The sequence below is a fragment of the Drosophila simulans genome, chromosome 3L (genome assembly GCF_016746395.2).
Source record: "Drosophila simulans strain w501 chromosome 3L, Prin_Dsim_3.1, whole genome shotgun sequence".
Taxonomy (NCBI): Eukaryota; Metazoa; Arthropoda; class Insecta; order Diptera; family Drosophilidae; genus Drosophila; species Drosophila simulans.
Window position 1 is genome coordinate 4,570,800 of NC_052522.2, and position 14,017 is coordinate 4,584,816.

Sequence of the window (14,017 nt, forward strand, 5' to 3'; positions counted from 1 at the left end):
CTTCACTTTTCCATCTTTTTCGACTCCATGGCTCCTTGTTGTTGTATCAATCTCGACGACGCCCTCCTTTTTTGTTGTTGTCAGCATTTTTGCTGTGCGAAAGTTTTTTAATAAACGCATTTAAATGAATTGATGTATGGGCGAGTTATTCTGCGTAATTTCTCATCATTTAATATGAAAGAAGTTAAAGTTGTGTTCTCATTTCCTGGCCGAAGAACTTTTATTACATTCGTATATCACACAGTACAGAATGGAATTTACAAAAACCAAAAAACAAAAAGTTGTGCACTTCTTAAAACTTAATGGAGGCAACTTTGCGTTGCAGCAAAGTTAATTTTGTGCTTAAATCTAAAAAGGTATCAATTTACATGTAAGTTTATGAGTTTAAAGAGGTTATTGCTAAGTGTGCACTTGATATTAACTACACAAAATTACAAAATAACTGCTAAACAAATAAGCATATTAACAATTACAAAAGATTTCAAAGCTTGCTTAAATTTATTAGTTGGTATGAAGCATATATCCCACTAATTCTGGTAATAGTTCGGTTTTCTATAGTACGAAATCCTTTTGTCTTTGTTCAAATGTATTTAAGCTAAAGTCTTAAATTCTTAGCCAGTTTCGAATCAAGTTGTTGCAACATTTGATGCAAAAAGTTTATGACATTCTGTATTTTTTGAGGAATATTCAAGTCGATGGGCAGACAGTTTTCTTTATACACAGCAATCCAAGGACTTGCCTCTTTTCAATTTATATTATTTGTTTTGCCTTTGTCTCTGTCGCACTTTTGACTCGCTTTTATTTATACAAATTGCTTTTGTTTTTCTGGCTCTTTCGCTTGCTGCCTTTGTGCCTTGTTGGTTTTGGCCGGGTTTTTTTTGTTTTTTGTTTTCTTGCCATCAATTCGGCTAAATATTTATGCTTTTATACATATTTTCAGGAGCCATTTTGGCATTCGTCTCGCTGCGACAGTTTTTTGCGACAGTTGCCCAGCTTCAATTCCTGGTGGTGGTGGCCCGTCTATTGACGCCATGGTATCCATTTTGTTTGCCGCCCGCTTTGCGATTTCCATTTCCATTGCTGTTGCCGCTGCTGTTGTTGGCCAAATCCACATCCGTTTCGGCCACGATTGGCGGCCCCCAAGAAACTTGTCGCCGCACTGTGGCCGGCCCAACTGCAGTTGCTCCTCCGGCTGCACCACTTCCTCCTGGCTTCCTCCGCTTGGAGCTCGACTGCTGCTGGAGTCCAACTCCTCGTTGAGACAGTTGTCGTTGCGGCGGCAGCTGCTTTTGCATTTCATGTTGCTGCTGTCAAAGTGCACCAATGTTTCGTATTGCTTTTTATTAAAAACTTTTTCGACTCTTCCATCTCGGTTTGGTGTTTTAGTTATATATTTTAATATTTCACATGCAGCTCTTGACTTGATAGATGCATTCCTCTTAAAAAATACTGTGCGATTAGTTTTGTTCATGCCATTAATTTTTTGTTAATTAACATGCGCGCAGGAGATTCGTAAAGCTCACTTGTTAGTTATGCGATATTTGCATATTTGATGCTGGAGCAATCAATTGAAATTCACCAATTTTTCATTGTACCTTTTCAGACAAGGTAGGAAAAAAAATATTACCAGAATTATGGACTCATTCAAGAGTGAAATTTGAGTCGCAGCCCCCAAAAGCCCAGCTCATTGTGTTTTACCGCCATTGTTCGTTTTTAAAGTCATTGTTTTGTGCTTGAAAAGCAGAGTGAAAGCATTGAATTTGCTTCTTAACCAGTCAATACAATTTTAATTGCTGCGAAATTTCACTTCAAATCCTATCGACTGTTATAAAATTGCAAACATTTCATATTTTCTCGGCTTAAAAATAATTAATGAGCACAATAAATCAGTTGAAATTTTTCTAGCCTTGAAACCACAAAACATCTCTAATCAGCGACTTTTTCTAATTTATTTATTAAATTGTGGTCTGCGTTTAATTTACACATCATTAGCTCAGTTTGACTTCTTTGCCTTCATTAAGATTTATATGAAACTTGAGGAAACAGGGGAAAATCTGTGTGATGGCCCCAACATGTGGATGTGGGTGCTTTTTGGGCATGTCGAACACTTTGTTGCTTTTGCTGTGCTGCTGCTGCTGCATTTTGTGGGGGCTTGGGTTTCGTTTTTGCATTCTAAGCTCGTAATGAGTTTCACCGCAGCATTGTGGTAGCTGGCAAAGTTAAGTGCGTGCTGCGTTTGCGGCAGGCCGAAATGAACAGCGGCCAGGGGAGCGGTGGGCGGAACTGCTGGAAAATCTGGAAAAGCGTGCAAGAAACGGAGCAGAAGTAGCAGCAGCAGCAGCAGCGCTTGCAACGCAAGATGAAAGAAAAGCGCAAAGACGCCCACAAACATTTTTGAATAAAAAGAAACTTGGCATGCATGACAGGAGCAACCTCAGTGGAATCAGCACGAGGAGGAGCATGAGCCACAGCCACCAGCTGATGCACTTGCACTTTTTGGGCTGCTTAAACAAAAGATGCGGCTTCCAGCTTCGATTTTCACTACAGTGAAGCCAACTCAACAAACACCCATAAATTAAAAATTAAAAAACATTTAATTATTGAAGCTGAAGACTACACAAAAAGGTAATAAATTTAATCATATGAATTTTCATAAATTTATAGACAAATTAATGTATTAAGTTGTTACTTGATTAATTAATTCATATTTGTTTTTCCATTGCTGATTACAAATTAATTACGTTTAAATTTGTATAACAAATTCAATAAAACATAATATATGATTCACTACAGAGAAAAATACACTCATTGCTATAAATTAACTTAATTATTCAATTAAAATTTTTCTAATTGCTTGTGAATTAATTATAAAGCCACACTTTATACAATTTTCACAACAAGAGATATTGACAAAAGAACGCCCATCAAAAATAATATTTCAAAAGGCGTAATTAATGAAATGAACTTTTTGATGCCAAAGTTATTAAACCATAAAGACGCTTTTCGGATAACCCACTGTACCAACTCCTTCAAGGAGCAGACAGGCAACGCTCACTCCTTTTGGATGGCGAAACTTTTTGATTTTGAGGCAGGAAAAAAGTTTTGAGTGCGCTTCAATTTCGGTTGCTTTGCAATCAGGCTTGCGCGTAGACGCCGCAAGTCAAGTGGAAATGTGGAAAGTGGAAAGCGGCGCGGAAATGGCGGGAAAATGTGGGCCGCCTTGGGCGGCAGACAACGCTGCACGCACTTTGCGCTTTGCACAACTTTCGCCATTTTTTGGGTGTCACCAAAAAAAAAAAAACGCCATGGGAAAATAGAGAAGGAAAATCGTAGGAAAATTCATAGCCCGATTTGAATGTGCAGCGATTGTTTCCGGGAAAGTGCCGGGAAAAATTCAATTTGGCTGCAGCTTAAGCTCGCTAAGTAAGCTCAAAAGTAACATGCAACCCCCTCGATAGACACTTTTCCAGCTAAAACTGCATGAAAGCCAATAAGTTCAATATTTTGCTTTTCCAATTTCCTCAATGAGAAACCTCTGGAAAACCAGGGGCGACGGAATAGGGACTTCGAACTTCGGTGAAAGTTTGTTTTTGGGCGTGCCGAAAAGTCGATGCAAAAGTTGAAAGTTCTTGCTGCGTTTGTTGCTTAGTTGAAGGTTTTGTCTTAAGTTTTCTGGCCAAAAGAGTTTCTGGTCACCGCCATGCATATACAATCTATATAAATCATGGACAGGCACTTGATAAGCAAGAAGCCCGACTTGCCCCATCATGCTGCCATAAATTGTGGCCTGCAACAATTGTTATTCTTGTGACCAAAGTTCATTGGTAAAAAGCATGATTTTCCAAGCAGCAATTCCCTTGGTTTTTTTCCCCGACGCATACTCATTTAGGAAACGTCTTTTTAACAAAGCATCAAGGGCATTACTCGCAACACCCACCACCCCCAAATGCAGTTCAATTTAGTTTTGTTCGTAGGTATTTCAACTTTTGTGCTGTGCAGAGCACTTTTTCTATTAAATAACATTTTAGACAATTGGCTGGGTTGCAAAAACCAAAGGGGAAGCGACTGCCGCTGGCAAGAAATTGCATTGATGCCGCTTAAGAAATTGTCCTGGCCACAACACAGCCAGGCGAAGGGTTTTCCTTTTTGCCACAGCTAACAAAGGGAAAAGAATTGGCCAATATACAAAGAAAACGGGCGAAGAGAAGACATGAAAAACCACACACACACAGAAATCGGAAACTTTCAAAGAGATGTAAAAACTATCAAGTAACGAACATTCAAGGGCCATTCTTATACACATTTAATGCTCCAAAAGAATGGCTTTTATCCTTAAACTTGAGAAGTTTGGAAGCGTTTTCATTGAAATGAAAATTAATTAAATAAAGTGTGGGGCAGTTTTGGAAATATCCTTACCCTCTCAACAAACTCGTATTAAGTCCTTTAAGGATGTAAATACCTTCTTAGCTGATATCTGATTTCCAATCAACATAAATATATTCATAAATTATATGTTTATTATGTTTAAGGCTGAGAAAATTCAATCATAATCCGGTTAATTCATTTTCACATCACCGGAAATAGCCACGCAAAAACCATAGCATATTTTTTGGGGCTCGACTTCGTCAGCCACCTTCGCTGCAATTAATGCATTCAACTTGATAGTGCCGTTAATCGGCTTATGCAATAATTGAGAAATAATTGAATTGACTCGATTGGCAAAAGCATTGTTCGGCCCAATGTCTATTGGCCTGGCCAATTTCGTCGCGTTAAGCCAATTGTCAATAGTTTCGCCCCCTTTACTCACCGCACCTCATTTTTTTTTGTGCTCGCTCGGTTTGTGTTAAATTTAATTAAACAGTCACACCATAAGCACATTCAATATCAACAATTAAAACGACACGCACAAAATCACATCGCCGTACGCAATGGTGTGTGTGCTACCATTATATTGTGATTAAATATTTTTAAAATACATCTGAAACTGTTTGTTGCTATTCAAATATGCACAACGAAAGCGTGGAGGGAAATATTTTCACAAGTTTTGTTTATTTAGTTAAATTCAATTAAATGCAATTTAATTAAACGGAACATTTTCCCAAGTTGATAATGGCCGCCAGGCTTTTTGCAAAAGAAACGACACATACACATGCACAGCAAACAAATGCCAACTAAGAATGTATTTTAAATATGGGTTACAACTGAAAACGATTTCTTATGCTAATAATAACCATCATGATTATTGGATTAATTATTAATAAAAAGCTAACTACTCTTTGACAACAACTGAAATTATTTTCCTAAATCAAAAATTCCAAAGGGATATTGGTTTATTTATTCACGGCTAAACAGACATTTCAATGGTCAATTCAATAGATTTTAATTAGCCAAAGACCATTAAATATGAAAAATTAATTATGAAAAAGAGCGGATTGTTCATAAAAAACGTATTTGGCTTTATGTTTGTACACCCCATTGAGCTTAAATTAAAATTGTTTCGTATTTTTACATAAACACTTGATTTAAGAATCAATCAAAAATATAAAAAAGTAGTTAGTAAATTCACAAAGCTCAGATTTGGATTTATTTACAAAATAAAAACATAAAAATAATAAGATTGGTATATGTAATTTAAGTACAATTTAACTAAATTAGCAACATTTATGATAACAAGCAAAATATACAAAATGATGTACAAAAGACGGTCTGGAATTACTTATTTCATTATGTGTAGTAAATTCCCTTGAGCTGCAATTACAGTGGCCACCCGCTCGTGTGTACCCCTGATTGTACTTGACATTACAGCACTTGTTTATCCAACCTGACTGCTAATGTCCCCGTGGATTGTCCAAATATTAGTGCACGAATATGTGTGTTTGTCTTCGGGGATGTCCTTGCGATTGCAATGGTAAATGATGCACTTTCATGCCTTACAGCTGTATGCCTTCTAGTATGTATTTGCAGGCCATTTATTCGCTTACATTATGTAATGAAAAGCTCTTCCATTTGACTTATGATGCGGGTGTGTGTGTGTGTCTGTGCGTTCATGCGGTGTTTTTGGATGAGTGGGTGGTTTGGGGTGTTATTTACATGCCAATGCCAAGGCCGCGCCCCTCAGCCCAATCCATGCAAATTGGTCTCGCTGATTGTGGCTATTGGCGCCATTCTGACAAGGTTTACTGTGGGTTGGGATCCTCTGCTTACCGGTAGACTTGGCACCTGCACCTGCACTTCATCCCCTCCAGCCGCCTGCTCCATTTGGGGTAACTGTCCGTTCTGGGCGGAGTTTAATTGAGATGATGGCTCCGAAGGCTCTGCCGGCGCCTCCGGCTCCTTGGAAGCTGAACAGGAAAAAATCAAAAAAAGAGTTTGTTAAAGGAAATTTTATACTTATTATATTCTCTTAGTTTTTGAATGGGGAATTTGGAGAGACTTATGTGTAGTTACCTTTTGGTGGGGCAGAAGCGTCGGTGGTGTCCTTTGCCAGCTGTTCAGGTGACTGAGCCTGTGACTCCTTCATTTCGCTGGCGGTTGTGTCCTTCGGAGGCTCCTCTTTCTCGCCGCTTTTTTCCGCTGCCTTCTGCACGGGCGCCTCATCCTCCTCCTCTTCCTCCTCTTCGATGCGCGAGGCGATGTCTCCATTTTTGGACAGCGCGGTGGGCGTGCCAGGCTGCGAGGGCGTGGCACTGCCGTTCTTCAAAATGCCCACCAATGGGGCACCGTTGCCAGGCTTTTTGTCCTCCTGCGGCAACTGGGTTTTGCACAACAAATAAACATAAAAAAAGTTATCAAAATAATAAATTATTTAAGAGATAGAGAGAACTTGAAATATATCATTCTGAAGTTCAATGATATAATAAAATTTTAAAACCTGAAGCTATGCCCATTTTTCCCAGTGTCCTTTAAGTAATTCAATGCATTACTGTCGGCTGAAGCCATTACTTACCGCCTTGTAGGTATATGGAGGCAGGCCATTCCCCGAACCCGCCGTGACGCCACCCAAGAGGCCGGCCTTAACACCTGGCGACTCGTGCATCTTGGTTGCCTGCTCCTTCGACCAGATGATGTCCTCGTCCGTCTCGCGTTCGATGCGCTTCTTGTAGGCCAAGTGGCTGCGATACACCTCCAGCAGGCAGCAAATCACGATGATGACGAAGACACTGGTCAGCGTGAGGAAGACGACCTGCGTGGAGTCCTCCTGCTTGTTCTCATCGTACACGAATCTCGGTATGTAGGGAACGCGGGCTGGCGGCTCCTCCACCCATGGCTCGGGAATCTGCGGTGCACAAGTGTACAGGTAGAGGGCATTCATTAGCACAATTTGTCGCCTGGTTGCATCGGATAATCCGATTCTTGGACCGCCTAACAGGCAGCCGCTCACTGCACTGACAGAAAAGGAGATCAAGTTCGTGGCATTTGTAAAATATTCCATGACCACCAACTTGCATTTGCTGTTGTCATAAATTTGTTATTATATATACATATATATATTAAGTAAAAAATCCCATAAATTAGGGCTTGCTGCAGTGGTTTCTTTAAATCCTTTTAATGTAATAATATTTTTTGTAATATTTCTCTCAGTGTCTACTTACCATGCTGACATTAACCATGGGCTCCTGGGTGGGCTGCTCGCTCACATCGAATTTGGCGTTGCACTGGGCGCTCCGGACGCCCTGCGGATTGATGACCGTTATGTTGTCGGCACCGGACTTTGTGAATAGCATGTACTCCTCGAGTGGCTTCATAACATGCCCGTTCACCTGTATATAGATGTCTGCCGGTGGGGGCGGTTGGTTTACCCAATTTGCGGTGGAGCGACGGAGGGGCAGGGGGTATCGAAATTTTCATTAGTATTGGTCATTAATTCAAATTGAAATGCAAATGTGTGTGGATGGCGAGTGAGTGGAAATTGGAATTACGTTTGCCTTCTTGGCTCCGTGGGATGGACTGGGCTGGGCTGGGCTCGACTGACTTTGGTCCTGTTTCAAGGACCCATGGCAAGTCGTTCGTGCGTGTTTTATGCCCGTCCCGAAATTAGCAATAACATTTTTAATGCCCATCGGCAAAGTCCCAAAACGCGGGTGTTTATCGTGGGGAGTGGCCATCTATATTGGCAATTTAATGGTATTCCCAGTAGGCTTTGATTATAATTAAGTTTAGTTTTTGATTAGTCCAAATCGTATAACTTTCTTACTTATGTTTAATAATAAGACTTAACTAAAGGCGCTTGCAAAACTTTGAAATCATTAAGTAAAGTGCTTAGAAGTTTGCAATGACTAAACCTGGTAAATGGGATTATCTTCATATTTTAATATGAAATAGCTATTGATTTTTACTCTCTGTTCCTTGAACTTAATGTCCCCTGTTTATGACCAAAACTATCACACTAAACATCGATGCCTCTTTAATGAAATGATCAAGGACGTTTTACGGCCGCCCACATGTCGTGTGGGCGTGGCTGGCTGAGCAGCTGCTTTGTGGGCGATGGAGGGGCGGGGATTTGGGTAGCTCGGGTGAATTTTTAATCAAAGTGTTGGTCACTGTGCTGCGGTTTTTGGAGTGGCAGCAAAGCAGCAATTTAAATATGAGCCACTGTAAATCTTGAGAGCAAAAACTGACAGAATTTATGGCAACGACGCCACGGCCACGGAAATGACTTTTTATGGCAGCGAATAAATTTAATTTTTTGGTCAACAATGTGAAGCAGCCCCCCTCGGCGAACACAAACTCCCCTCGCCAACCCAATTTCAAGAGCTCAGCTCAGTGGGTTCATAAAGTGCAGCAGTTAAGCAGAGGGAGCACTGTAATAATAATTATTATAAGCAGCAAATTATTAATATATTTGGAATATTATACTATAATGTTAAACCCTACTTTTAGACACCTTCATGATACAAAGCCACTTGAAGTTTCAGTGACCCTTTTGGAAATGAGTTTCTATCATACGAAATTCTTTCGGTGTACTTTATTTCGATTTTTTTCTTAGCAAAGGGAGTGAAGGGGAATGTCACTTGATGAGACCGAAAAGAAATTAATGGCAGACGGGTATGAAATTTACGACACTCACTCGACAGGCAACCGCTGTAGCTTTTAAAGACGGCGAACCGCGAGTCCGTGCTGTTGATGCCGCCGATCTGGACGCGATTCGAGCCAGCATCGCCACCGGTGGTAAGGACACGTGCGGCGAACTCGCTCAGCGGCACCTGCTCGCGATCAATGTAGAGCTGCGATTGGGTGCCATTCCTGACGTAATACACCGAATGCCTGGCGCTGTTCAGGAAATTCCGATCGATCCGGGCGCCCACTGTTTGCCCATTATCTCGGTCCTCCTCCAGCTGCAGGTACCCGTCGGAGGTGATGGCCAATAGAAGGTAGTAGCTGCGCTCAGCCTCCGTTTGCATCAGCAGCATTATCCGATTGGCCCGCCTCAGGTCGAAGGACGAAAAGGCCAGTTGCAGGCGCACATAGTCAACGCGACCCGTACCAGGCAGTTCAAATTTGCGCTGCAACGTCGATTCGCCACTGAAATCTGCTCCTTTCTCCTCCGAACAGAATTCACCCAGGAAACTCGTGTGCTCGCAATCGCATGTCGAGAGTTGCTCCGCAAAGTGCTCCTGGCAGGTGCCACCATTTTTGCACGGCTCTGCATCGCACTTGATCTGGCAATTGGGCAGCACACCTTCCTGGGCTGCAATCATAAAGAATATAATCCAAAACATAGCATAAGTAAGGAGCTAAGGAAATATCTAGAAAATAACCTAACATCGTGATTTATATTAATCATAGCCGAGGTTTTCCATCCTAATCTCGTTTAATCAACTGCTGCATTTCCCGGCGAACCCATTCATTTACCAATAACGAAACTTCATTGAAAGGAAGGCGATTCCAACTCAACGTGTTTACATTGACTGCGTCTGTGTTTAATAGCATCAAAGTCAGGTTGCAATTTCCGCGCAACGTGGCCGCATAAATCATACGCCATGTGGGCCTGCATCTTATCGCATTCGCATTAATCTTGGCGCGGCCCCAAAGTGGCCTGTTCTGTTGGCCATCTCTCTACATTTTCGCCACCGAGTCCCCAGCACTTAACGGAAATTGCATGCATATTAAGTTAGCCAGGCAGCAACCACAGATGCAACCACAACCGCAGACGACGCAGAATGGAGTCGATTTGGTGGCCTATGAATTAGAATCCGAGCAGCAGGAGCCGGAGCAGGAGCAGGAGCAGGACTATCACGATTCAGAGGAACCAAACTCTATACCCGAAATGGCATTGGGGCCAAACGAAAATTGCACTCAGTGAAAATTGATTTATACTGCCTACTTACTGGGCGCTATATTCCTTTCATTGATATCCGCCAAGTCGATCAACTGCGCTCCGATTTTCAGGCCCCGCACACACCCGATGTAGCCTTCCAGGGCCGGTGCATCCACATTGGGGCGCAGCAAATTCGCCGGATCATAGCCGCCCACGTGGAACTGGAAGTACTCGGTGGGCGGGGCAGGCGGGCGGTGGGGTGACAGGACCTCTGCAAATAAACAAAATCAAATGAGAAGGGTGGTTATAGCTATGGGCTATGGGTGGTTTCGGGGTTGGAATACACTTATGAGGAAGTGCAACATGTGCAAGATTCAAATAATATTACAAATAATGAATATCCTAATTAACTTTAAATGCTAAGCTAAAGATATATATTCTTATCATTTTTGAGCGATTGTATAATGATAATGTTATAATATATGAAAATATATTTTCTAAAATGCAAATATACGTAACTAAGCTATTTCTTAGTAAAGTTGGCGCCATATTTTTTTTCTATTTATAAGACTTATTGTTTTCAGTGCACTTGTTGGTTCAGATTGCTTTATGTTGGCGCGCATTTCTGTTTGTGTGTGTGCGGAAATGAGCCTTCATTGCCGTGGCATTTCGGGTTTTAGCCGGTCTGCCGGACGCAGAGCCGGTTTCGAACCCGGTCCGACCAAGCCCGACCGTTTGAGGTTTAGGCCCATCAATTTCGAGTTTAAGTTTGTCTAATTGAAATGTTTGCCGGCCAACAGAGCTCGCCAAACTAAACTGAATAGAGCGATCCGATGGCCGAATGCCACTATCTGTGCTCAGTGCAGTCCGACTGGTTAACGCATTTAATTACAAAAGTACTCATGTGTTATACCCTGCAAAGTATTGACGAAATCGTAATCGCATTTGGCCTCAAAATGCATTTTGAAGCGCCATGCCTCGACCATATTTCGGGAAAACGAAGAGTAATTATGATTGATTTTGCTGGCAAATCGCTGGCATTGAGTTACGGACGATTTGATTGATTTTATCCTTTTGCCAATTGCCGAGTTGAGCTCCATGCACCGAACTTTTCCATTAAATTCAATTTCAAGGTGAGTTATGAGCGGCTTTTGAAGTGCAGTGCCAGGGAAATATTGTTGCCAAAATGCTTGCAATTCGTGTAATTGAAGGGCGGTTGAGTGGAAGGGCTTTTGAAAATGGTACCTCTATTTTAATGATGTGTCTACTTCGTGTGTTTCAATACAAAGCAATATATATAGTTTTCATATATAGCATAACTGACTAAAAATACCCTGAGACTATTAATAATAACATCATGTTATACTTGCAAATGTAGATCAATTGGAAATTCCTGTATTGAATGTCAGAAATAGTAAACAAGCTAACATGCAAATAGCGATTTGTTTAAAATTTGTATTTGTCAAAAAATTTGCATATGCAGACAGGATTATAAAAAATCCGTTCAGATCATAATCAACTCTATATGCATTTCCCTCGTTTAACAACAATTTCCGCACACTATCTACCATTGAAATGCCGTTCAATTTACATATTGAGTGAGCAAAAGCGAAATAAAAACTTTGAACGCTTTCAAATATCAACAAACTACAAAGCAACTCGTTGTTTTTATGCCATAGAGAAAAACTTTATCCATTCCGCATGGCGTTTATTTTTTCCAACAGTTTTCTACCGAGTTTAACGTCCACTTTCAAACACACACTGTTCGCCGAATAAAGCGAAAAAATAAAGGAACCCCTGAAAAGCTGAGGAGAAAAAATTCAAGTGCACATAATTTGGCCATCACACAGTGCACAGATTTTGTGAGGGGGTACATTTTTGGCATTTTTGCAGCTCAACTTGCTAAACTATTTGAAAATTTTGGTGCAACGCTCTTCGCCCCTTTCGACCAAAACCAAAATAAATAATTTTATATAGAAAAACAAGAGGAGTGCCGCCTGGCAACCATGCCCCATATTATAACGCCACAAGAAGGCAAAGAAGGGTGGTGAATAAATTTCGGCTTTGTTGGTTCAATAATCTGGAACGTTGGCAACATGGCCGTTGTTTGGGACATGAGTCAATGGACGCAGGCGTGGCGGATCGACAGTCTGCAGCCGACGGTCCGCTCGAGCGGTACAAGAACCACCACGAGCGGTACAATCATGTACGGTCGCACGGCGGGCGGTGCAAATCAGTCCGTGACGAATGGCAACTCAAATAGTGGCGCAAATAGCGGCGGTGGTGCTAGCGGTGGTGCCCAGGGACACGATAAACTGAAAATTGGCTTCTGCACGGACCTGGACAAATCGGTTTTGGTCAACAATTTCGAGAAACGTGGCTGGCATCAGGTGAATGGCGATGATGATTGGCATTTCTATTGGGCCGGGGTGCAAACCTGCCGGAATATATTCAGTGTGGATAGTGGTTATAGGATGCACGATAACCAGATGATCAATCATTTTCCCAATCACTATGAGTTGTCACGCAAGGATTTACTGGTCAAGAACATCAAGCGTTATCGCAAGGACCTCGAGAGGGATGGCAATCCTTTGGCGGAGAAAACGGAATCCAATAACTCCAGTGGCACCAGATATCTATATCTGGACTTTGTGCCCACAACTTTTGTCCTGCCAGCCGATTATAATATGTTCGTGGAGGAGTATCGCAAGTTTCCGCTGAGCACGTGGATTATGAAACCCTGTGGAAAATCCCAAGGAGCGGGTATATTCCTTATAAACAAACTATCCAAACTCAAGAAGTGGTCAAGAGAGGCCAAGGGTCCTTTTCACCCACAAATAGCCAAGGAATCGTATGTGATATCCAGATACATAGACAATCCACTACTGATTGGTGGTAAAAAATTTGATCTTCGTCTGTATGTTCTAGTCGCTTCGTTCAGACCCCTGAAGGCTTATCTTTTTAAACAAGGATTCTGCCGTTTTTGTACCGTAAAATACGATACAAGTGTCACGGAACTGGATAATATGTACGTCCATCTGACCAATGTGAGTGTGCAGAAACATGGTGGCGAATACAATACCCTACATGGTGGCAAGTGGTCTGTGCAAAATCTGGCCCTCTATCTGGAAGGAACTCGGGGAAAAGAGGTTACGGATCGCTTGTTTGGAGCCATATCCTGGCTTATAGTGCACTCCTTGAGAGCTGTGGCTCCTGTGATGGCCAGTGATAGGCATTGTTTTGAGTGTTATGGCTACGACATCATCATAGACAATGCCTTGAAACCTTGGCTTGTGGAGGTGAATGCTTCACCGTCACTCACTTCAACTACAGTAAACGACAGGATTCTAAAATACAAACTGATTGACAACATACTGTCCGTGGTTCTACCCCCTGATGGTGTGCCCGATGTGCGTTGGAACAAGGTGCCCAGTGCCGATGCTTTGGGCAACTTTGAGCTTCTCATCGATGAGGAGTTGGCCGCCCAGGATGAACAGCACCAGAACAGCAGCAGCAACACCCATAGTAAAACATCCAAGATGGGCAGCCGTTGGAAGTGACGAAAGTAGATTTGGGGAGGGTTGGGTTATTCGAAGCTATATATTAACTGGTTTTGGGAAGTGCTAAGAAAAATGTATGAAAATAAACGAATAGCAGTTGGACTCAATAGTTGTTCTTTGTGAACTCTTAAATTACATTATACAAAAAGAGGAAAAGTAAAATAAATACCATTGTGAATTATAATATATTTTTAGTAGA

At 41.7% G+C, this 14,017-nt stretch overlaps 2 protein-coding genes across 8 annotated transcripts in view; one reads left to right on the forward strand and one right to left on the reverse strand.

Moving 5' to 3' along the window:
• Positions 1-14,017, reverse strand: part of LOC6736808 (contactin-associated protein-like 2) — a 57,989-nt gene that overhangs the window by 7,082 nt on the left and 36,890 nt on the right. For 5 of the 7 annotated variants that reach the window (XM_016170190.3, XM_016170189.3, XM_016170191.3 and 2 more), the window contains exons 15-20: positions 10,329-10,529; positions 9,068-9,688; positions 7,593-7,774; positions 6,947-7,276; positions 6,448-6,751; positions 6,205-6,341 (exon numbers count right to left, since the gene is read on the reverse strand). In XM_016170190.3, the coding sequence (XP_016030465.1) occupies positions 6,205-6,341; positions 6,448-6,751; positions 6,947-7,276; positions 7,593-7,774; positions 9,068-9,688; positions 10,329-10,529 (1,775 nt within the window). Of the gene's footprint in view, positions 1-190; positions 1,308-6,204; positions 6,342-6,447; positions 6,752-6,946; positions 7,277-7,592; positions 7,775-9,067; positions 9,689-10,328; positions 10,530-14,017 lie in introns of those variants that run through there. The other 2 variants (XM_016170188.3, XM_016170187.3) reach the window with 2 other exon arrangements.
• LOC6736809 (probable tubulin polyglutamylase TTLL1) lies at positions 11,902-13,966 on the forward strand. Its single transcript, XM_002083629.3, has one exon. The coding sequence runs from the start codon at positions 12,355-12,357 to the stop codon at positions 13,816-13,818; it is 1,464 nt and encodes a 487-aa protein (XP_002083665.1). The 5' UTR covers positions 11,902-12,354; the 3' UTR covers positions 13,819-13,966.

What these genes read in the sequence shown, in the direction of transcription:
- LOC6736809 (XM_002083629.3), top strand. Translation starts at nt 12,355, where the DNA reads ATGGCCGTTGTTTGGGACATGAGTCAATGGACGCAGGCGTGGCGGATC.